The sequence below is a fragment of the Nicotiana tabacum genome, chromosome 6, assembly GCF_000715075.1.
Source record: "Nicotiana tabacum cultivar K326 chromosome 6, ASM71507v2, whole genome shotgun sequence".
In the NCBI taxonomy this organism is placed as follows: Eukaryota; Viridiplantae; Streptophyta; class Magnoliopsida; order Solanales; family Solanaceae; genus Nicotiana; species Nicotiana tabacum.
This window is the reverse complement of record NC_134085.1, coordinates 113,926,805-113,951,844: the sequence shown is the minus strand read 5'-3', so window position 1 is coordinate 113,951,844 and position 25,040 is coordinate 113,926,805. Positions and strand designations below refer to the sequence as shown.

Sequence of the window (25,040 nt, the reverse complement as noted above, 5' to 3'; positions counted from 1 at the left end):
GCAAGATTGCGTTGAAGATGACGTCGGGAAAAATAGTGACTCTAAACCAAGTCCTCCATGTTCCAGAAATTCGCAAGAATCTTGTGTCTACCTCACTTCTTGTCAAGAATGGATTCAAATGTATTTTTGTTTCTAATAGTGTTGTACTTAGTAAGAACGATGTATATGTAGGAAAAGGTTACCTAAATGAGGGCCTTTTTAAGCTAAATGTAATAGCAGTTCCTATCAATAAAGTGAATGTTTCTTCTTACTTACTTGAGTCAAACACTTTATGGCATTCGCGTTTAGGTCACGTAAACTTCAAAACATTGCGGAAGATGATAAATCTAGAAGTATTGCCAAAATTTGATTGCATTAATTCCAAATGTCAAATATGTGTGGAATCAAAGTATGCTAAGCATCCTTATAAGTCCGTTGAAAGGAATTCAAGTCCTTTAGACTTAATTCACACAGATATTTGCGACATGAAGTCAACACCATCTCGCGGTGGGAAAAAGTATTTTATTACTTTTATTGACGATAGCACGAGATACTGCTATGTTTATTTACTTAATAGTAAAGATGAGGCAATTGATGCTTTCAAGCAATACAAGAGTGAAGTTGAAACGCAACTAAACAAAAAGATCAAAATGATAAGAAGTAATAGGGGTGGCGAATATGAATATCCTTTTGAAGAAATTTGTTTGGAAAATGGCATTATTCACCAAACAACTGCCCCTTACTCTCCACAATCTAATGGAATTGCGGAGAGGAAGAATCGAACGTTGAAGGAGATGATGAATGCATTGCTAATAAGTTCCTGCTTACCACAGAACTTGTGGGGGGAAGCTATACTTACAGCTAACCGGATAATCAACTGTGTACCTCATAGTAAAACACAGTCCATTCCTTATGAAAAGTGGAAAGGAAGGAAGTCTAGCTTGAAATACTTCAAAGTGTGGGGGTGTTTAGCTAAGGTACAAGTTCCTAAACCTAAAAGGGTTAAGATAGGTCCAAAAACGGTTGATTGTGTGTTTATTGGATATGTAACCAATAGCAAGGCATATCGTTTTCTGGTTCATAAATCAGAAAATCCTGAGATTCACATTAATACGATAATAGAATCAGATAATGCTGAATTCTTTGAAACTATTTATCCGTATAAAAAGGAAAGTGAAGTGACCTGCCAAAAGTCAAAACGACCTCGGGAGGAAATAACAGATGGTATGCCTAATAAAGAAAATCCAAGAAGAAGTAAACGTCAAAGGATATCTACTTCATTCGGTCCAGATTTTCTGACTTTTCTGTTAGAAAATGAGCCTCATACCTTCAAGGAAGCAATGTCTTCCTCAGAAGCACAATATTGGAAAGAAGCTGTCAATAATGAAATAGAATCCATATTGAGCAACCATACCTGGGAATTGGTTGATCTTCCTCCAGGTAACAAAACGTTGGGTTCTAAATGGATTTTCAATAAGAAAATGAAGGACGATGGTACTATTGACAAATACAAGGCAAGACTTGTTGTCAAAGGATTTAGACAACGAGAAGGTCTTGACTATTTTGACACATACTCGCCGGTAACAAGAATTACATCCATTCGAATGCTATAGCGTTAGCCGCCTTGTATGGTCTTCAAATCCATCAAATGGATGTAAAAATAACATTCTTAAATGGTGATATTGAGGAAGAAATTTACATGAACCAACCTGAAGGGTTTGTGGTTTCGGGAAAAGAAAAGAAGGTGTGTAGACTTGTCAAGTCCCTTTATGGACTAAAACAAGCACCCAAGCAATGTCATGCGAAATTTGACCAAACAATGTTGTCAAATGGTTTTAAAATTAATGAATGTGATAAATGTGTTTACATTAAGAACGTTCCAAATCATATAGTCATTGTTTGCTTATATGTTGATGATATGCTAATAATGAGCAAAGACATTGCCGACATTCAAGCTACTAAACGTATGCTTGCTAGTAAGTTTGATATGAAAGACTTAGGAGTTGCCGATGTAATTCTAGGAATTAAAATCCAGAGGACTCCTCAAGGTCTAGCTTTGTCTCAGTCACATTACGTGAAAATGGTACTGGAAAAATTCAAACACTTGGAATTTAGAAGTGCAAGAACTCCAATTGACTTAAACCATCATCTTATAAAGAATAAAGGTGAAAGTACGTCTCAATTGGAGTATGCTCGTGTGTTGGGAAGCTTAATGTACATCATGAACTGTACACGACCTGATATAGCTTGTGCAATAAGTAAACTTAGTCGATTCACAAGTAATCCCAACAAACATCACTGGGTGGCAATGAAACGAGTTCTGGGATACTTGGAGTATACCCAAGACTACGCTTTGCACTACAATAAATACCCTGCGGTTATCGAAGGATATAGTGATGCAAATTGGATAGCCGGCTCAACAGAAACAAAGTCCACAAGTGGATATGTTTTTACTGTTGGTGGAGGAGCAGTATCTTGGAAATCTTCCAAACAAACGTATATCGCTCGTTCTACAATGGAATCAGAGTTTATAGCTTTGGATAAAGCCGGTGAAGAAGCTGAATGGCTTCGAAATTTCTTAGAAGACATTCCGTTCTGGCCAAAGCCTTTGGCTCCTAAGCCATTGGGGGATTGTTGGACTTTAAGCCATTGGGCTTTAAAGTAGAAGAAGTGTGAATTGGAAATGGAGGGAAATAAAATGGAGGGAAAATGAAAAATTTGAAGAAGTGAACTTTTGTCTTGCACTTTGTCCCTCATTGGTGAGGGACAACCACATTTGTGTGCTTATATATATAATCACTTCTTAAAGCTCTTAAAAGGAGTTGAAGAGAATGAACATTCGCGCTGTCGTCGTCGTCGCTCGCTCGGCTTTGGATTTGGATTTGGAAAATGATCAATAAGATTATTTTTTGGACAAAATTTATTTAATTATTAATTAAATGCCAAATCATCGCTGAAAATACGTCAGAATCCTACTGAAGATTCAGAGAGTCTCTCTGGCCGCGGTTCTACCGCGACCGCGGTGGAACCGCGGCAGGCAGATTCAGAGAGCCTCTCTGACCGGGGTTCTACCGCGGTCGCGGTAGAACCGCAATAGGCAGCGTATTCTTCTGAAAAGACACCTTTTCCAGACACTTCTTCTGATAATTGCCTATAAATTCTGAGGCAAGGCTCCATTTTCTATATACGAAAAACACTGCAGAACTTCTTTCTTTCTGAATACACTGCATCCTAATTCGCAGTTTCTCTCTCTCAAATTCGTAAGTGTGATTTTACTCCGTTCTTTGAGTTTGTTGGTATCCTGTAGTTTGTATTGCCACTGTTGCAGGAAGGTTTATTCCGTTTTATCCTGAGAAGATTTAATCCATTACCTTGGCAACGTGTGAGGGGGTTAAAATTCCTTAAGGACGCACAAGAAAATTGTGGACTCGAAATATTTCTTATTGTTTACTGTTTTTTGTTCCAGTTTTTCCTTCTAACAGTTTTTTTATTTTTATTTTCTTCCTAATCTTGTGTTTCCACACAGGACTATTAACATTACTATCAACTAGTAATTGAAGTCGTGGTTCAGAAAGATCTATTTTCGCGAGTAGAAATTTGTAAGTCTTCCAAATTGGCTTTAATTGAATAACTTCATAAAATGAATCGAACAAATTGTTAAACTCACTGCGTATTTACATGAAATAACGCTAAATCAATAAAATCAGAAAAGATTAAAGACCCAAAGACACATCCATGGACTATTTTATTGTTCTACATCTTCCTATTGAATCTCATCTTAATTCTTGATTTCACCTCAGACTTTCTTCATAGTCAGGTGCATATTTATATATTCATCATCTTCCAAATACTAACATCCCAAATTATATACTCCTTATCCATTATTGATTATATCATGACAAGCTGAGAATAGGCCATATGTGGAGATAATGGCGGCACTTCAAAAATACCCTTCCCATCTCCACTGTCCCAAATTGCCGACCAAATTGACGGCGTTAATGGAGCCGTCGGGACTCTTTCTTCTTCTATTTTCATTTCCTTATTGATAACTAGTTGCTCCTCATTCACTGTTTCTCTCACCCTTTTCCTGCTTGAGTTCACCAATGGCCGAATCTCATTATTAAATTCTTGCTTAAAGTTTGCAACTTCGAGAGGGAAATTCACTATAGCTTTGCTGCCTCTAAGCTCAAACGCCGCCCTGTCATATGCCTTAGCCGCCTCTAAGGCAGTGTCAAAGGTTCCTAACCAAACCCGAGTCCCCTTTCGGTTCGGGTCACGAATCTCTGCCGCGAACTTGCCCCACGGCCTTTGCCTAACTCCTCTGTAATGCTTCTTCTCGCTCTCATTGGATTTTTCCACTTTCTGAACAACCTCTTGATGCTTCAGGGGTATAGCAATATTTAGAGAAGGCTTGCGTTCTTTGAAGCTTGTTTGCTTCGGAGAATTTGGACTAATACGAGCAGCTAACACGTTTGGTTTTGTCTCAAACTCAAAGCAGTCAAACTCTGTTTTTGAATTGTTAAAGAAGGTTGAGATATCAAGATTGGAACTTTGGGCTGTGTCGGCATAGTTGAGAGTTGGTTCAAAGGAGAAAGTGTCGTTATTGAGCTCAGAAGCAATGGAGTTTAAAGATTCAGAAGAGGAGGAGCTTTGAGAATAAAGAATTGGTTGGGGACAATAATGTTCCATGAAAACATTATCATCAAGAAGATGTTGCCTAATTAAATCAAGTGTAGTGCAATTCTCTTGTGGTGATGCCATTAATTTTGATATTTAATTTAGTGAAACAAGATATATACTGTAATATAATTATTTGTAAAGACGGGCGGAAGGGAATTTAATTTCAAATATTTCAAGAATTCAAAGCTGGAGGGTATATGGAGTTGAGTGGAAAAAAAAGAGTGTGCGGAGCATTGTTATAAAGAGCGGAAATTTGAAGAGGATTGGGAGGAGGTTTCATAGGAGGCTTCTGAGTTGGAGAAAGGAAGCATCGTCTGGCCTAATCCATAAACCTGAGTGCTACTAGTTGACTGTTTCACAAGACAATATAATAATAGGGAATATCACATTATATACCCGCTGTAAAAGTAATAGCCAAAAAAATATATAAAATTTGTATATCTTTTTTTTTTTTATATATATATACAAAAAATTATACAAATTTTATACACTTTTTCAGCTATTAGATGTAAATAGTTTCTGGCGCGAGCTAAAAGTGATAATATCCCAATATAATACGTAAGCGGTCCACTTTAAGTGTAGACCATATTAATCTTAATTTGCTCACTGAAAATATAACAAACTACTTCTACGCTCTTTACTCTAATAACAACTTTGAAAAAAAAAATTAATTCTTTTTTGATATATAAAAAAATTAATTATTGTGGATCACAAAAAAGGGTCAAAAAAATTACTTAAAGTGGCGAGGAGGAAGTATGAATTATGATTATGTAATATTCTTTAAAAAAAAATGTTGTGTGGCAACCAAAGTGATGATGTTTGCTTTTATGTCTTTTTTGTTGGGAGTATTAAATTGGGAGTGATGGATGAGTCTCTATCTCTTCCACCTAAAGTCCTATTTCCAGGCTACTTCTTTTCTTTCTTCTCCCTCTTTTTTCACTTTCCATTCTTAGTTCTGTTTGATTGTTAGCGGTTTTTATGGATGTAATAAGGGAAAAGTTTTACACACCAAATATTTATACAAATCTAATAAATGTATGACATATAAATTTTATATAAATCTTTATCCTTTAAGAATAGCAACTTAATATATATTTTCACCTCAATTATGTAATTAATTCTCCTAAGAATTTAATTTATTTAATTTGGTGCGAACATTAAGTGCATAATGTAAAATAAAATTGCATTATTTTGTTCTTTCCAAGAAAACAATCTGCTCAGGGAAAAGAAGCAAAGAAAGCATTACGCTGTACCTCTAGTAAATGACAAAAAAGAAAAAAAATTATATGAATGAATATTTGACGGTTTTTTTCCTAGATAAACTCCTTGTTGAGCTTGTTAGGACCGAATTTTATTGCATGAATAAGAATGTACATCCGTTTAAATCTCTGTCAAGTTTCAGAATCTGGCTGAACAATTATTTCATCTGTTTGTGGCACTTTTAGTCAAGAAAAACGACACTTTTTATGTTTAAAATTTTTTATTTTAAACTTCTTATTTTTATTTTTAATAACATGATTTTATTGCCACAAAAATATTACTATAATTTATTAAAGACCATACACTCTAAAAGTTTTTTTTAAAAAAAAAAAAAATTTCATGCCTAATCAGACACTTTCACATGCACTAATTAAAGCAAGGAAGTAGTACTTTGCTCTTCAGAATCTAAAAGAGGAAAATCTGTGGCAAATCTTGATCTGTCGATAGTTACTAAACGAAAAGGAACTTCAACTTCTGCATAAGTTGGCTGTTTCCACAGGCTCCATCTTTTGCCTAGAAATCTGCTGCCAAATGGCCAAAATTAGCTTCAAACTGAATTTGAGATCACTTGTCTGCATCAGTTTAACGGTTGGTGGTTGAAACATTTTCCCAACTTTTAATTTAATTAGATGGCCGAGTAATTTCCGAGAAAGTTTGTTTTTAACACATGCATGAATATGAGAATGTGAGTGTGGTAATAATTTTCTGAAGTCAAAGAAGGAAAAATCTACAACTCACTTTGTAGATGTAGAAAGAGTATATGAAAATGATTTCTTAAAAAAAGAGTTCGTCTTTCATGTGTTGAACACAGCAGTAGGCCAGTCATTACACAATTTATTCTTCAGGGTTCGGTAAATATACCATTTATATCTTAGGAAGACTGGTCATAAAAACCAAATAAGAAGATTAGTCAGCATCTCTTAATAAATATTAATTAAGAACTAATGAGGCAGTTCAAGAACGCGAGTGTGTAAGCGTCTAGCATTCTAACTCGTACAGAAGAGCAAATCAAAGACCAGATCAGAAGGTTTTTTTATTTTATATAGTAAGACGTGATACCCCGTTATTGATGAGTTCTGATTTTGATCCTTGTAATATTATTTGGCTAATCACATTTAATCTTTGATTAATTCAAGTGTGTACTTTTGGTCCCTTTATAGAGGAAATATCTTATATTTAGACAATTTGTAGAGCTAAATATCTTATAAAAAATGTAGAGTAACAACACAAATTTAACATAATACATGGATAATTAAATAGTTTAACAGTCAATAATTCATTAAACTTGTGAAAGTTCGCAACCATGGGGATCAAAAGTGCACATTACAATTAATTGAAGGTTATTGTGCGTAACCATACATCACAAAGACCAAAATCGGAGTTTAATATAATTAGGGACCAAAAGTGCTATTATCTATTTTTATTTTTAATATTTTTTTTAAATGTAGAAAAGGTAAAGAAAACTTAGCGACAAGCAAGTCAAAATAATTTGTACAGACCGCATACGCAGGTTAAATTTTTTTATTTTGTATCTTAAACTGTATTTCACTTTTGAAATATTCATCAATAATCTTATTTTTGAAAGTGTACACATCTCTCTATATATATATACTATATTAAAAGCACGAAGGCCCTTAGCAAAATGTCGTTCGTCTTTTTTACCCTTTAAAAATAGATTCCACACTAGACAAAATAGTCACTTAAATTATTTTTTTAATATTTAAAATTAATTATTTTATTATCTCCCTAATATTTAGGAATTCGAAATTAATTCAACTTAATATTGAAACGATATGAAAACCCTAAAAATAAGGGTAAGAGTTTTCTAATAGAAGGACAACAATACATAATGAGTTAATTGCATACTTAAAGAAAGATTTTAAAAAGATTTGAATTTAAATGAAAGGAAAGATTTTAAATGTAAAATAGCTAAAAAAATCGATAGATGAGCAATTGTGTGCTTTCTCCACAAATATGGTTCATATTGTCTGCGGCTTTCTCCACAAATTTGTTCAGAAATAAAAGAATTTGTGGACATGAATACTGTTGAATTCGTCTAATGTTGCATTTAACAATTTCTACCCAAACTTAACAAACATAGGATAATGACATATATATCTCCTTGGCTTTCAACTTGTTGTCAATTATAACATCGTCCAACTAGAAGGAGCCAGTTAGATATTTGCATATCTTAGATGGCTTAGTATTCCCTTACCCCTTCAATTAATTTTGTTACACAAAAATCAGACACATCGTTTGGACCTTCATGAATTGATAAAAGGTTTTGGAATTTAAATGAACGAAGCATTGAAGACCATGGAGCTATTAAGTATTTTGACAATTCTTTTGTAAGTAGTAGATGAATCACTTCTGAATTATATCTTTTCTGTAGTTTTCTTTGTCTGCTTATGTGCCATAGTTTTTATTACAATAGAAAAACTCTTTTATTTTACAAGTATCATTATGAAACTTATTCATTCTCATTCTTCTACCTCTTTTATTTAATTTGATAAATCAAATTCTTGTGGACGAAAAGACCTATAAATTATGTAAACTTAGCAAATTAATTATGTCTTTTCCTAAAACTTCTAGGAATTAAGTTGCCTATTACATGTTGAAATCATTAATAGATGCGCTACTGCTCCAACAATAGTCTTATAAAAGAATAAACTATTGACAATCAAGCATTATAAAAAACTCAATATCAAATTTTAGAAATACATTTGTAATGACACATAGTAATTGAACGGAAAAAATACATAGATTAATATATTATGTGATTTTTTTTAAGTTTATACTTATTAAACTAAGGTACACGTGCAAAGCGCGTACCTTATAACTAGTATATATAATATAATATATTAAAAGCACGAAAGCCCTTAATAAAATGTCGTTCGCCTTTTTTACCCTTTAAAAATGGAGTTCATATTGGACAAAATAGTCATATCAAATTATTTTTCTAATATTTAGGAATAACATTTAATTAATTGTCTAATATTTAGGAATAACTATTTAATTATTTTCCTAATTTAAGGACTTTGATTTCAACTAATTTTTTGTTAATAATATTTTCCATATTTGAACTAGGTAGGAATTCAAAATCAACGTATTTCTACTTATAAATATGGTACTATATTTTGCATCCGATAAAAACTAAATATGCACAATCTTGACATGCACTTTCAAAGACGTATTTTTGATATTGAAATTTGTTATTAAAGTAAGACAAACAAAAGGTAATTAAGTTATCAATTTCTAATTGAAATACGGATATAATAGATGATAACATTAACCATTTGTTTGATATTGGACGTCTTTTATCATTAGATAAGACTTTTTCTACGTCTTTTATCACTAAATAAGACTTTTTCTCGAGAATTTAAGTTAAAGAATAAGTAAAAAGTAGTTATTATTTGTTGTATGTTTAAATTACTTGTAGAATTATAAGCAATTAATTCTATCTTAATAAGACATAAAAAAAAATACTTTTTGTGAAAAAAAATATGTTTGATTTTTTGGAGTATATAATAATATGTCCATTACTGTTTAATCTAACATTCCTTCTATAAATTTTATGTACTAATATGTAAATACACGTTTTATTAAATACTATAATTAGATATAAACTAAGGCATTATCCATAATTATAATACTCTTTAGCTCAATATCAACTTCAATAAATACTTTCAAAATGACACATGAGAATTAAATGTCAAATATGGATAGACATGCTAAGAGTGTACTCTAAAAGGGCGCCCTTCGCGAAGCATTGATCGACATTTTTACCCTTCAAAAATAAATTTCATATTAGACAATCTAGCTAATTAGGATCAATATTCTATCATTTTCTGAAAGTTACATTTTGTAATATAATTTTATTTTATAACTCAAATATATTATTCAAAAATATTGTTGTAAATTTTTAAATTATATACACATAGATACGCGCGCACGAAGCGCGTACCCTAAGGCTAGTTACATTAAAATGTGCATCTGTTTTAAGATTAACTAGTTGAAAAAAATTATACAAATAATCTAAAGACATCCCTCAAGATTTGATTTAATAATACTCAGTTCCTTCGTAGTTTGGAACATTATGTTTACCTCTATATATATAGAGAGATGGATATTTTTGTAACAAAACTAAGGATGAATTTTCAATAATAATACTCCACAGTTACGGTTTTTAGACTTGAGTATTACTCCATATTCTAAGTTTTGCAACATAAATCTCTGCTTAAAAGGAAGAGTTGTAAGTTATTTCCTACGTGTATATATGGCCCAATAAGATTAGGCCCATAATTAATATTTAATTAATGAGCAAATCTCATCCGTCCGATCGGTTACTTGATGGACCGGATTAAATAAGCATCTCTATAAATTGGTCCTCTCGCCACCCATTAGGGTTACCGTATTTTTTCTTTCTTCCATCACTAAAGGCAACAGTAACGAAAGCTAGGGCAAGGGGCAAGAAACCAATTTACCGATTAACGCTTCCGCTTCAAGATAATGGATTCCGCTTCAGGTATGTTTTCTATGACGATTATATGTAAGATTAATATGTCTAAGATCCTGGTATGAATTAAAGTTTATGCTTACATGTGATATCATAGCCTGGATATTTAAACTGATAATCTTCGTAAAAGAAATATTATATTATGTTTGATGCGTAACTGTTTTAATGGGTTTTGTAATAATTACGAATCTGGTTTAAGTTACTTAAATTTGAGGAGAATGACCTAAAACGTGAAATTTCCTTTATGTTCAGTTAATAGTGACACCAATAATGATTAAAGGGCTTTGAGTGTTCTGTTGTCTTCTTTTCTTTCAATATGCTTGAGTTGCATATAAGAACAATAGCCATATGGGATTTGTGCTTAACGTAGAATCCTAACTCTAAAAGTAGGATATGTGATGTTTTTGGCTTAGCAGCTCAAAGGATTTTGATCAAATCTGAGACAACTTTCAAAATTAAAAATTAGGTATAATGTTCATATCCGTATAAGCTGTTTGGTTCCTCCTAAATTATGCCGATTTAGGTTTACTATTTTTTTTCTTTGTTTACCTTAAAGTTAATATATTGATACGAAGTCGATTGAGACCATCAGGTATGACATAATTAATTTTTCTTGGGTCATTAAGTTGATGAAACCATTAATTGTTTATTTTATATATGTGACTAATGTGTATATGGTTTGTTAGTTACCAAAGTGACCAAACTAGATTGTTTAAAGTATTCACATGCATAAAATCTTATGATCTCTATTTTGTGTGTGCACTTATATTATATAGTTTGTTAGTCACCAAAGTGGCCAAACTAGTTTGTATTAAAATATGCATACATAAAATTATAGTTTATCCATGAAATTGATGAAATGTCTATATTTAAAAATTAGTGGATAAATTAATTTTCATTATTGCTAGAACTTAAGGATTTACCCAAAGGTGGATCAATTATTCTATGAATAGTGAATATGATGAGGTAAATTAAATATTCTTTAGTCAAATATATATTGTCTGTCCAAAGATATCATATATATTTGGTTAAAAAAAATATTTAATTACATATTAAAGAATAAATGGCAGTTAAATTATGATAGTGTATCGTAGTATTTACCCAAAGGAGAATTGCGATATGTTTTAACTGTTTTGTTGAATCCGTATTAATTTATGAGCATGTATTATCTAGTATTAATTTATGAGCATGTATTATCTATTTTGCAGCTATTCCTTTTCATTCGCTTGCTTCGTCTGTTACTGTGTTCAATGAATTGAACTTCTCTGAATTGCATGAACAAGTCCAGTTCCACTTAGGTGTGATGGATCTTGACTTGGCTCTGCTGAATGATAAGCCCGCTGCCATTACTGATTCGAGCAGCGCAGATGAGAAGTCTTTCTATAAAGCATGGGAACGCTCTAACAGGCTAAGCTTTATGTTTATGCGAATGAATACTGCCAACAACATTAATAGTATTATTCCACAAACAGAAAGTGCCAGGGAATACCTAAAGTTTGTGGAAGAACGTTTTCGTTCTGCAGATAAGTCTCTTGCTGGTACACTAATGGCTGAACTCACGACCATGAAGTTTGATGGGTCGCGTAGTATGCAAAATCATATCATCTAGATGACTAACATTGCAGCAAGACTTCAAACCTTGAGGATGAAAGTGGATGACTCCTTGGTTCAGTTTATTTTGAACTCGTTACCTCTTGAGTATGGACCTTTTCAAATTAACTATAGCACTATTAAGGATAAGTGGAATGTTAGTGAATTGTCCATTATACTTACTCAGGAGGAGTCAAGACTGAAGAAACAAGGGAGTCATTCAATTAACCCCATGGGTCAAGGAGCTGGTAAAGGACTTAAAGTGAAAGCCAACAAGTTCAAGAAGAAGAAAGCACCTGCTAAAGCTCAACAGGATGCTAACAAGGAACATAAGGCAGATATGTGTCATTTCTGTAACAAGGAAGGACACTATTAGAAAGATTGCCTGAACGTAAAGCTTAGTTCGAAAAGAAATGTACAATTAGTGCGTTTGTATGTTTCGAATCAAATTTAGTACTTTTTCCTAATAATACTTGGTGGCTTGATTTTGGTGTAACTGCTCATGTATCTACTACGTTGCAGGGATTCCTTACGATCCAAACTACAAATCCAAATAAGGATTTCTTGTTCATGGGAAATCGTATGAAGGCTCCAATTGAAGGCATGGGGACTTATCGTTTGATCATGGAGACTGGACATCACCTCGATCTATTACAGACTCTTTATGTACCTTCAGTTTCTAGGAATTTGATTTCTCTTTCAAGACTTGATGTTTCTGGATTTGATTTAAAGTTTGGAAATGGATGTTTCAATTTATATAAGAATGCTATTTTTTATGGTTCTGGTTTTCTTAGTGATGGTTTATATAAATTGAAACTCGATATTGGTTTTTCTGAATCCCTTCTTACTGTTCAACATGATGTTGGAATTAAACGTATTTCACTATATGAAAGTTCTGCTTACTTGTGGCATAGACGTTTGAGTCATATATCCAAAGAAAGGATAGAAAGATTAGTAAAGAATGATATTCTTCCGAATCTAAATTTTATTGATCTTACTATATGTTTGGATTGCATTAAGGGAAAGCAAACCAAGCATAGTAAGAAAGGTGCCACAAAAAGCACCCAGCTTCTTGAAATTATACACACCAATATTTGTGGAACCTTTGATGTTCCATCTTTTGGTGGAGAAAAATACTTTATTACTTTTATCGATGATTTTCACGTTATGGATGCATCTATTTGTTGAAAGAAAAATCTCAAGCAACAGATGCTCTCAAAGTGTTTGTTAATGAGGTTGAAAGACAATTATATAAAAAGGTGAAAATCATTAGGTCAGATAGAGGTGGTGAATATTATGGAAAATATAATGAATCGGGACAATGTCCGGGTCCATTTGCAAAGTTCCTCGAGGAACGTGGCATCTGTGCATAGTATACTATGCCAGGAATACCTCAACAAAATGGTGTTGCAAAAAGGCGTAATCAAACAGTTATGGATATGGTTAGGTGCATGATAAGTAATTTCTCATTACCCAAATCATTGTGGATGTATGCTCTTGAAACCGTTGTATATTTATTAAACAGGGTTCCTAGTAAGGCAGTTCCAAAGACCCCTTTTGAACTGTGGACAGGAAGGAAACCTAGTTTAAGGCACATGTATGTTTGGGGTTGCCCAGCGGAAGTTATAGTTTATAATCCACAAGAAAAGAAATTAGATTCTTGAACAGTAAGTGGTTACTTTATTGGTTACCCAGAGAAATTTAAAGGGTATGTGTTTTACTGTCCAAACCATAGTTCGAGAATTGTTGAAACTGGTAATGCAAGATTCATTGAGAATGGTGAAGCTAGTGGGAGTGTTGAAAAGCAAAGTGTGAAAATAAAAGAGGTGAGGGTCAATATTCTATTACCCATAAATGTGCCTACTTCCACACAAATACCAAATATTATTCCAGTTGTTGGAGAACACTTTGACAATACCGAGCAACATTTGGATGAAACACTTCATGAAGAAACTAACTCACAAATATCTGACACAAATGAACCACAATAAATGCCATTAATAAAATCTCAAAGAGTTAGAAAATCGGCTATTTCAGATGATTACGTGGTTTATTTGCAAGAGTCAGATTTTGACATTGGTCTTAATAAGGATCCGGTTTCATTTTCACAAGCCATAGAAAGTAATGAGTCTGAAAAATGGATTGATGTCATGAAGGAAGATTTAAAATCCATAGAATACAATAAAGTCTGGGAATATAATGGCAATATTGAACGATACAAAGCCAGACTTGTTGCCAAGGGTTATACTCAAAAAGGGGGGCATTGATTATAAATAGACCTTTTCGCCGATCTCAAAGAAAGACTCGTTAAGAATTATTATGGCTTTGGTGGCTCATTATAATTTAGAGTTACACAAAAAGGATGTGAAAACTGTCTTTCTTAATGGAGATCTCGAGGAGGAAGTTTTTATGGACCAACCAGAGGGTTTCGAAACTAAAGGAAAAGGTCAAATGGTGTGTAAACTGAATAAGTCAATATATGGAGTTAAACAAGCCTTACGACAATGGTATATAAAATTTAATGATACCATAACATCTTTTAGATTTGTGAAAAATACCGTTGATCGGTGTATATACCAAAAGATCAGTGGGAGCAAGTTTATATTTTTAGTCCTATATGTTGATGATATTCTACTTGCTGCTAATGATTTAGGCATATTACGTGAGACTAAAGATTTTCTCTCTAAGAATTTTGAAATGAAAGATATGGGTGAGGCATCCTATGTGATAGGAATAGAAATATTCCGTGATAAATCACAAGAATTATTGGAATTGTCTTAGAAAGGCTATATCGAAAGAATTCTAGAGATATTTAATATGAACAATTGTTCACCAGGAATTGTTCCAATTCAAAATGGGGACAAATTTAGTCTCATGCAATGCCCTAAGAATGATGTAGAATGAAAGGAAATGGAATCAATTCCTTACTCTTCAATTGTTGGTAGTCTGATGTATGCTCAGACTTGCACAAGATTGGATATTAGTTTTGCGGTCGGAATGCTAGGAAGATAGCAGAGTAACCCAGTAATTGATCACTGGAAAACTGCAAAGAAAGTTTTGAGGTACCTGAAAGGAACGAAGGATTACATGCTCATATAGGAGATCTAAGCATTTGGAAGTTGTTGGATACTCAATTCAGATTTCGCTGGATGTATTAACACTAGAAAATCCATGTTTGGTTATTTGTTCCGATTAGCTGAAGGAGCAATATCATGGAAGAGTGACAAACAGTCTGTCATTGCTACATCCACAATGGAAGCAGAATTTGTGGCATGTTTTGAAGCCAAAATTCATGCATTATGGTTGCGAAATTTTATTTCAGGACTTGGGGTTGTCGACACCATTACCAAGCCGCTGAAAATTTACTGTGATAATTCTGCAGCAGTATTCTTCTCCAAGAACGATAAGTACTCCAAGGGTGCCAAACCTATGGAATTAAAGTACTTTACTGTCAAGGAGGAAGTTCAAAAATAAAAAGTGTCACTTGAACATATTAGAACAGACCTCATGATTGCAGATCCGTTAACGAAAGGTTTACAACCAAAGATATTTAAAGAACATGTACATAGAATGGGTTTAGGCTTGATTTATGACTGATGTATTTTTGATGTTTAGACACTCTGAGCTCATTTATGTGTTTCTGATATACATTAATGGTTTCCTGTTTCTCATAATGGTGTACACATTATTGTTTTGAGATATTACAGGATAAGTCTCAAGGAGATATTATTGTGGACCATAATATTTTATAGCATATGGACCTGGTACGATGAATTGCTAATGTTGTAGTATGTGGAAGGGAGTATGTAGACATATTATATATAACCTCCATAACTCACATTTCGTAGTTTATCGTATTATGGTATTTATGATGGACATTATAGAAGAGATTTGTTTATGCGCAAATAATGTCCCTATAATAAATATTAATATTATGTGATTATTAGGCCAAGTGGGAGAATGTAAGGTATTTCCTACGTGCATATATGGCCCAATAAGATTAGGTCCATAATTAATATTTAATTAATGAGCAAATCTCATCTGTCTGATCCGTTACTTGATGGACGTACCAGATTAAATAAGAACCTTTATAAATTGGTCCTCTCCCCACCCATTAGGGTTACCGTATTTTTTCTTTCTTCCATCACTAAAGGCGGCGGTAACGAAAGCTAGGGCAAGGGGCAAGAAACCAATTTACCGATTAACGCTTCCGCTTCAAGATAATGGATTCCCCTTCAGGTATGTTTTTTATGACGATTATATGTAAGATTACCATGTCCAAGATCCTGGTATGAATTAAAGCTTATGCTTACAAGAGGTTGCTATTTTGCTATACTATAGGCAAGTTTCAGGTCTTTCTTGAGCATTATCATACCAATTGCACTAGAAATTTAATGTCTTACCCATTATATTACTCGTTCAATTTTGTCACAACCCACCAATTTGGTTTTGCGAATATAAAATTCCTAATTCCCATATCATGTAACCATCTATATAAATACATATATATGATGATAACCAATTAAACTTTCATTGGTATATCACAAATCTTAACCTTAGAAGTTATGTACAATCTCAAGATTTAAATGTGGAGTCGAATCTTCTTCAAATCGCTTCTTTAATTTAAGTGAAACCTGATTGCTAAGCGTTAAGTCATGATTTCATTAAGTGTTAAGCATTAAATCATGTTTAGCCAAAAACCTAAAAGAATAATGTAGAACTTTCAAGGTAACTCAACATATAAGAATTGTGTTCAGTAAGAGGGTTTGGTTCATGTATGAACAATATTAAGGGGTCGTTCGGTATGATGGATAAATAAAAATAATTTTGGGATAAACATTTAAGTTATTTGTTTCATAATTCTGGGATAAGTTATTTCAGGATTATAAATACTTCCGAGTTAACTTATACATGTCAGAGGATGGATGAGACGACCCGGTCAGTTGTTTCATGAGTTACCGCTCCGTTTTTCCCATTTCTACTTCTTTATGCTTTGTTTATCCATGTTATGTGGTATCGGGTTGGTCGGATCGAATCCGGAATGATTTTGGTAAGGTTTGAGACACTTAGTCTTTTGTGAGGAAGCTTAAGTTGGAAAAGTCAACCGGATGTTGACTTATGCGTTAGAGTGATCGGATGTGAGTTTCGATGGTTCGGATAGCTTCAGGAGTGATTTGGGACTTAGGAGCGCGATCAGAATGAGTTTTGGAGGTTTGGAGTAGATTTAGGCTTGAATTGACGAAGTTGATATTTTGGCGATTTCTGGTTGGTAGGCGAGATTTTGATATAGGGGTCAGAATAGAATTCCGAGAGTTGCAGTAGTTCCGTGGTGTCAATTGGGATTTGTCTGCAAAATTTCAGGTCATTTGGAAGTGGTTTGGTTGGGTTTTTATCAAAAGCGGAATTCGGAAGATTTTTGAAAGTTTGGCTTAAATCCGTCGTGTTTTGGTTGATTTGATGTTGTTTGAGGTGTTTTGAATATTGGTGTCACACCTCCTTTTTCACCCGCGCCCGCAGGGGCGTAGGGGGAGTTTTTCCAATTAAAGGACAATCGAAACGGGATTTATTATTTAATTCAAAGTCGTCACTTGGGAGATTTATGGTGTCCCAAGTCACCGGTTGAATCCCGAATCGAGGAAAAGATTGACTCTGTATTACAGTCCGCGAACCAGAAATTCGGATAAGGAATTCTGTTAACCCGGGAGAAGGTGTTAGGCATTCCCGAGTTCCGTGGTTCTAGCACGGTCGCTCAATTGTCATATTCGGCTTATTTATCTGATTTTAATACATGTTGAACCTATGTGCAAATTTTAACTTTTTACCGCTTTTATTATTTTTTAATGAGAATTGCAACGTCATGAAAACACATCTCGAACCACGTCACATCAATGCACCCGTGGTTATTGACACATTCCGACTCCGTTGAGATTTGGATTTGGGTCACATAAATGTGCACCCGAGTTTAAGAAAGTACTTTATTAAAACGCGTCTAGAATGACTAGCGCGTTATTATTTTGGGGAAGGCCGTGAAATTCGCTAAACGGCCCATCCCGAATTCTACATACTTCATTATAGCCATTTATTGAGGACCCTGCAATTTGCATTTTTATTTGGCGAGGCTCATCTGATTCTTATTTAAAGATTGATCCTAAAGCGACTATGATTTTTCTAATTATTCTTGTCACTAAAAATAAAGAAATAATCCTGGTTGCTTAATGTATTTGAAACGACCAAATCCTCACAATTCAAGCTCAACTCGACTAATTCCAATAACATGATAAGTGACAAACAAAGCATTGTTAGCCGTTCGTTCAAAACAATCAAGATTGCATCTTATAAACAAAATAAGTGGACCGTATGGGCCTGGGCCCAGGTCCAAACATACATTTGCAGCAAAAGGGGACCTAGGCCGCTCCTTAAGGTATTGAAGCCTTCACTTCGTGCAAATGGGTTGTTGAGCCCAAACCGTCATATTAAACCAGGCCTCAATGGTTTACACAATTATTCGCTAAAATTCCCTTCCAGTCATTCAAAGTGTGTTGGCAATTTGTAATGAAGAAGAAACGACACTCACCTACTTCAAACCAATGAAGCACTAGTCATTTGAGTTCTAATTCCAACTTAGATTATCCTATTTATTTGCCTATTAATGAGTTCCTAAATATTATCACAACTTCAAATCCGAATGAAGACTTGGTTTGGTCTTGACAACAGTAGTATCAACTCAAATCAACACCACTAAACCAACTCTCAACACTCAAGTGATTTCGATATCTTGGACTGAGATTATTGAAATTGGCTACTGGCGCTTATAACCATTTCGAACCCCCCCCCTTTATAACTATCAAAACTAACTGAGAGTAGCTACTGAAGCTCACGACCATTTTGACATTGCTTCTTCAATCGTGAAATTAAATCAGGAGTTCAAACAATAGTACAAGCCTGTAAGAATAATAATTATACAGTCCACTTACTACAAACGGTGAAAAGATTGTAACTGGATGAACCTTGAAACCTTCAACACTTTTGACTACTATGGGTTAGACTAGGCTATATTACCATGCATTAGACCTTCTACAATTGTTTAATGGGGCTTGCACATTTAATACTTGAAGGAGTCAGGGAGGTGGGTGAAATAAAACTAACACATAAAATGATTCTAACACTAATTACAAATCAACTACAAACATAGAGTAATTGAAAACTACAGAAGAATAAATAGAACCATTCTAATGAACTGAAATGCATTTCATGCTTCAATTTCCTCATGGTTAATTCATTTTCTCCAATCCATTCCACAACCAACAGAGTTACAGGAAAGTGTACCTGATTACAGCAGCCAAAATAAGGACAAGTGAGCTTGCACTTTAAGAAGAAAACAACAGCAGCAGGACAGTAACAAGCGCAGTGATCAGCAGCAGTTTTCAATCAATTTCTAACCCAGAAAAGTGAAATACCAGCCCAGGAATACACTTTCAAAACAAATGAACAAAAAGACCCTAACCTGTCTTGACTTAACTTATTTCAACTATTAGCTAACCAGAAATTGTTCCAGCCTTAAGGAAACCTTTAGAAACCCCCCAATCACTCAAAGGAACAGTGTTACTCCTTAGAGTTCTCTGAATGTTCTCCTTTAAATCTCCTAAGCTCTCTCTCTCAGGTTTTTTCCTCTTCTAAGGTCTGCCCCAAAAGAAAATCAAAACCAGACTGAAGGAGAGATCCCCAGGACTGAAAAGAGACCCCCAGTCTGTATGCCTATATTCTCAGCCTATTTGCAGCCTCAAAGATTCTGTTAACAATGCCCTCTCTACCCTCTCCGAAAATCTTTTTTACACTGTCCCGACCCCTCTCCTTTATAGCCAAACTTTTTTATCATTTTTTTCCAGATCTTAGGAGCAATTAGACCCATTAATCAAGCATTTTTTCCCATGATCTTCTCTCGAACTCCACTAAGATCTGTTTTGTCCCCCATTAACCCTTGTCTTTTATTTATTTTATTCAATGGTTATGGGTAGTGCATACTTTAATTAAATCCCCATTAGGTCTCCCCATGCTATTATGTTTTGTTCCCTACTATTACTAAATAATTCATTAGTTTAATGGTACTTTAGTACCCTACTGTCAGACCATTCAACTTAAACCAATTTCAAGCCTTTCAAATCCCAAAATACCCTCCTAGGGTCCCTGAAATTACTGTCCTACCCAATCCCTTGTACCTCATCAGCTATAACCAATCTCCTTAAACAGATAACTAAGCTGATTCCTAATTAATCACCAAACTACAGCAGCTATAACCAATTTAATTCAAGTTCACTTAGCAGTTCGAACTTAGAACTCAGATTAGATCAAATGGTATCCAAACGAAGGCCAATGAATCAGAACAAAACATATTTGAACATAACCAGGTTAGAACTTCCAACCATGATTGACACATGACATGGGAATGATTAACTATATTCACAACTCTAAACTAAACAAAAATGAATGAAATACTGTCACATACTGGATAGAAAAATAACTGAATTTATATGTAAAATGATGAACAACAAAACAAACAAGGAACCACACATCACAGAAAGTGAGATCATTTGAACTAGTAATACTAGTAACCAATTACAAGACTAGACACAGTTTTTGTGCAAGAACATTACGGACACAGACCTTTACAACCATAAAAAGACAAACATATTTAAACGATGCAACATATGCCAATTGACCAAGACGAGAAAAACTGGACCAGAAAAAGGTCCGAAAGAGGAAGAGGATTAATTGACCTAAATGACGAACTAATCAGTCAGAAATAGGACAACAACAAAAGAAAAGGGCAAACAAAAGAAATACCTCGATATTTCAGACCAAACCCCATCTGTTTCAGTTTGAACTTCGCCTCGAGACTTTGAAGCCAAAATGGACCTTAATCGAGTGTTCTCAACTGAGAACACTTGACTAAAGTCGGTTAAGACCTCAAATCTTTTGGATCGATTCCTAGGTTTTGTTCTTCTAGGGCTCGTGCGATCGATTTAGGATTCGTCCAGTTCCGGCTTGATTTGAGCAAGACTAACATGGGATTTGGGACGAGGGAGGTCAGGTGGAGTTGGAGTATGAACTTGGGACTGGTTGGGGTAGGTTTAGGTTTTGCTCGAATCTTCAATTGAAGATTCGAGAAGCTAGAGGTTGATTCGAGGCAAGCGGTTAAGGGATTCGTAATGAGGGTGGTCAAAGGGTTCAGGGGTGTTATTTGGGTGACCGGCGGCGTTGTTGCCGCCGGGTTTCAGGCAGAGGTGTGGGGTGGCGGCTCTAGGGTTTCGAGGGGTCGTCTCTGAGAGAGAGACGACTGAATAAGGGGGGTGTTTGGAAATGAGAGGGGGGTAATGGGTCTGGGTATTTTGGTACATTAGATTGAGGGGATTAATGTGATCCGTTGGATCAATGAAGATTGACGGCTAGGATCAAGGAGATTAACCAATACGGCGTCGTTTGGTTTAAGTAGGGGGTCGGTTTGAACCGGGTAACGGGTCGGGCCAGGGAATGGGTAAGGGAGACGGCTTTTGAGCCGTTGGATCATGCAGGACCAACGACTATGATTGATTGTCGTTGAAACGACGTCGTTCGAACGTCTGTGAGATTTGGACCGGTCTGGGCATCTGTTTGGGCCTGATTTTTGGCCAAAATAAAACGGCCCAATTCCTATTTGGTCCAATTTTTCACTCTTTTCTTTTTTTTTCTTTCATTTTCTTTTAATTCCTAAAAACCAAAATTCCTAAATTAAATTGTAAAACTAGGATTATTTTAAAAAGATATTGATTAACCCTTAACAATAATTAACACACAAGATCAAATATTGATTAAAATAAAATCACACAGTTAAACAATAAAAATGACAAAGCTACCAAAAATTCATATTTTTTGTGGTTTTCATTCTTTAAAATACGACATGGTTTAATTAATTCAAAAATGCATAATTAAATCCTAAATATACATGTAACATGTATTTTGGTATTTTTCAATTAATTAAAACAAGGTAAACATTCACAGACAAAAATAATTATCCAAAATGTCACGCAAAATTCTCAAAATTATACCCAAAGGCAATTTGTTTTATTTTTCGATTTCTTTTGGAGTAGTTTTCGTGAAGCAAAAATCACGTGCTCACAATTGGTACAAGTTTGAATAAGGTATTAGGATATGTTTGTGCTTTTGGTTGAGGTCCCGGGGACTCAAGGTGATTTCGGATGGTTGACGGAAAGGTTTGAGACTTGTTGCAGCTGCTCAACCTTGCTGCTTTTGGTATTTCCGCACCAGCGGATTGGGGATCGCAGGTGCGATGCCGCATGTGTGGGCATTTAGTCGCAGAAGTGAAAAGGGGCCTGATGAGCAGCGATCGCAGAAGCAGTTAAGGTGACCGCATCTGCGATGTCGCAGATGCGGAAGGTCGACCGCATGAGCGATTTTGGCCGTTAAGTGAGTAACCGCAGAAGCGGTTAATTGGCCGCATATGCGGTGCCGCAGAAGCAGTGAATAGGGTCGTAGATGCGAAAATGACTGGGTAGAAGGTATAAATTGTGCCCTTCGTGATTTTGAGCTATTTCACCATTTCTATCTCGGCTTTGGAGCTTTTTTGATGAATTGAAAGAAGGATTTCAAGGGAACTCCATTGAGGTAAGGAATTTGGACCTAAAACTCGTTCTTATGCTATTATTTCACGAATTAGAGCGATGATTAATGGAATTTAAGGGCTAAAATTGGAGAAACTAGGGCTTGGAAACTTAGACCATTGCTTGAGGATTTGAAGGACCATTTGAGGTCGGATTTCAGAACTTTTGATATGTATGAACTCGTCGGGAGATGAGGAATCTATTGATGTAAAAATTATCTAATTTCAAGGCGGGGGGGTCGGGGATCGGGTTTGGCCAATTTTGGAATTTTTGGTATTATTTGATTGTTTTCGCTTGGGCTTCGTTCCTTTAGCATATTTTGACGTCGTGATTCTGATTTTGGATAGATTCGACGCGAGTGGAGGCCGATTCAAGGGGCAAAGGCATCGCGGAGTAGTATTTTTCATCGATTTGAGGTAAGTAACCATTGTAAATTTGGAACTGAGGGTACAAACCCCGGTATTTGACTTGTTTTGATAAATGTGGTGATGCACATGCTATGTGACGAGTGTGTGAGCGTGCACTGGTAGGGATTGTGACTTGGTCCGTCCCGTAGTGACTATTAAGCCGCGTATGTGATTTAGAAATCTTATATTATTCCGTACTTTAGTCATTTATGCTATGTTATGGGTTGTACGCCATGTTTGGGGCCTTGTGCCGACCTGTTGAGACCCTTAGGGGAATTTTTACTATTTTCCTCACTTTACTTATTGAAAGCATATCCTCAGTCATGTTTTACCTATTTAAATGTTTAAAATTGGTTTTATCACTCCACTTCTAATTGTGAGGATTGTTTGGGCTGAGTTCCCTAATTCCTATTGTTGTGCCCAAGAGGCTGTGAGGTTAATGACTAATAGAGGTTGAGAACCTAATGGTGAGGATATGTAACGACCCGAACCGTCGTTTCCTGTATTTCCGTCCCGTATTCCCCGTTAAATGCTTATTCACGTTTCAATATGTGTACTTGGTGAATTTGAGTCAATTCGGATCGAGTTTGGTATAAAATGGGACAATTAGTCTCTTTAAGGAAGAATTAGTTTGGAAAAGTCAACCGGATGTTGACTTGTGAGTTAGAGGGATCGGAATTGAATTCCGATGATTCGGTTAGTTTCGGGGGATGATTTAAGGCCTAGGAGCGCAATCGGAATTAATTTTGGAGGTCCGGTGAAGAAATTAGCTCATTTTGGCGAAGTTAGTGTTTTGGCGATTTCCGGTTGATAGGGAAAATTTTGATCCGACGGTCGGAATGGAATTCCGAGAATTTTTGTAGCTTTGTTATGTCATTTTGGACTTGTGTGCAAAATTTGAAGTCAATCGGACGTGATTTGGTAGGTTTCGGCATCGGAAATAGAAGTTGGAAATTCTAAAGTTCATAAAACTTGGATTGGAGGTTGATTCATGATTTTAGCATTGTTTGATGTGATTTGAGGCCTCGAGCAAGTCTGTAATATATTTTGGGACTGGTTGGTATTATTGGTCGGGGTCCCAGGGGCCTCGGGTGTGTTTCGGATGCCCAACGGGTCATTTTTGGAAAAATTTTGCCGTTTTGAGCATAAATGTAATGATCTAAAGGTTCATTTTTAGTTCTAGAGATCCAAATTTGATTTCGAGACTTCTAGAATTTAAATTATGAATTATAGGACTGATCTGAAAATTTTGGTTTAGTTTCATCAAGTCGCAATTGGGTTTTTGACGTGAAATGTGAGTTAATTGTTTAACGAGCGAAATGGGTATTGAATTGGGCAAACGAGCTCCAAATTGAGTTTTGATTGAAGGGTTCTGTTTATATTATTATTTGTGACTCATAGGAATAAGAATCGTCTAATTCCGAGTTCGTATGATGGAGTTAGAGCCATTTTAGTGAAAAATGGTTGTGCTGCAAATTTCTTAAAAGCTGCTGTATTTTCTGCAGCAGTGAACAGTACCCGCGCGTGAACTGTAACCGCGCGGGTGAACAGTGACCTCACGCGCATGAACAGTGCCCCCACGTGAACAGTACCGAAAATTTCTGGACAGATTTAATGTCCAGCAGTCCGAGTTTGGTCATTTTTTTTGAATTCCAAGCTCGGATTTTGTGCGATTTTTAGCAAAAAATCTTGGGAAATCTTGAGGTAATTCACTTGTGATTATTTCTACTCCATAATATTGAATTATCATCGAATAATCCGACTAGATTACATGTTTTTGAGGAGTAAATTGAAGATTTAGGCCTAGGGATTTGAAAATAAGATTTGAAGATTTGAGGGGACATTTGAACTCTGATTTTGGTAAATTTTATATGTACGAACTCGTGGAGAGACGAGGAATCCGGTGATGTGACTTTCGTAATTTTTCGAGAAGTGGGCACGAGGCTCGGGTTT

The 25,040-nt window shown here is 35.1% G+C and overlaps 1 protein-coding gene across 1 annotated transcript; it reads right to left on the bottom strand.

The window, feature by feature from the left end:
- Positions 1-3,575: 3,575 nt before the first annotated feature.
- LOC107810152 (ethylene-responsive transcription factor 5) lies at positions 3,576-4,887 on the bottom strand. The gene has a single exon (XM_016634892.2). It carries the CDS (start codon positions 4,738-4,740, stop codon positions 3,868-3,870), a length of 873 nt encoding a protein of 290 aa, XP_016490378.2. The 5' UTR covers positions 4,741-4,887; the 3' UTR covers positions 3,576-3,867.
- Positions 4,888-25,040: the final 20,153 nt, after the last annotated feature.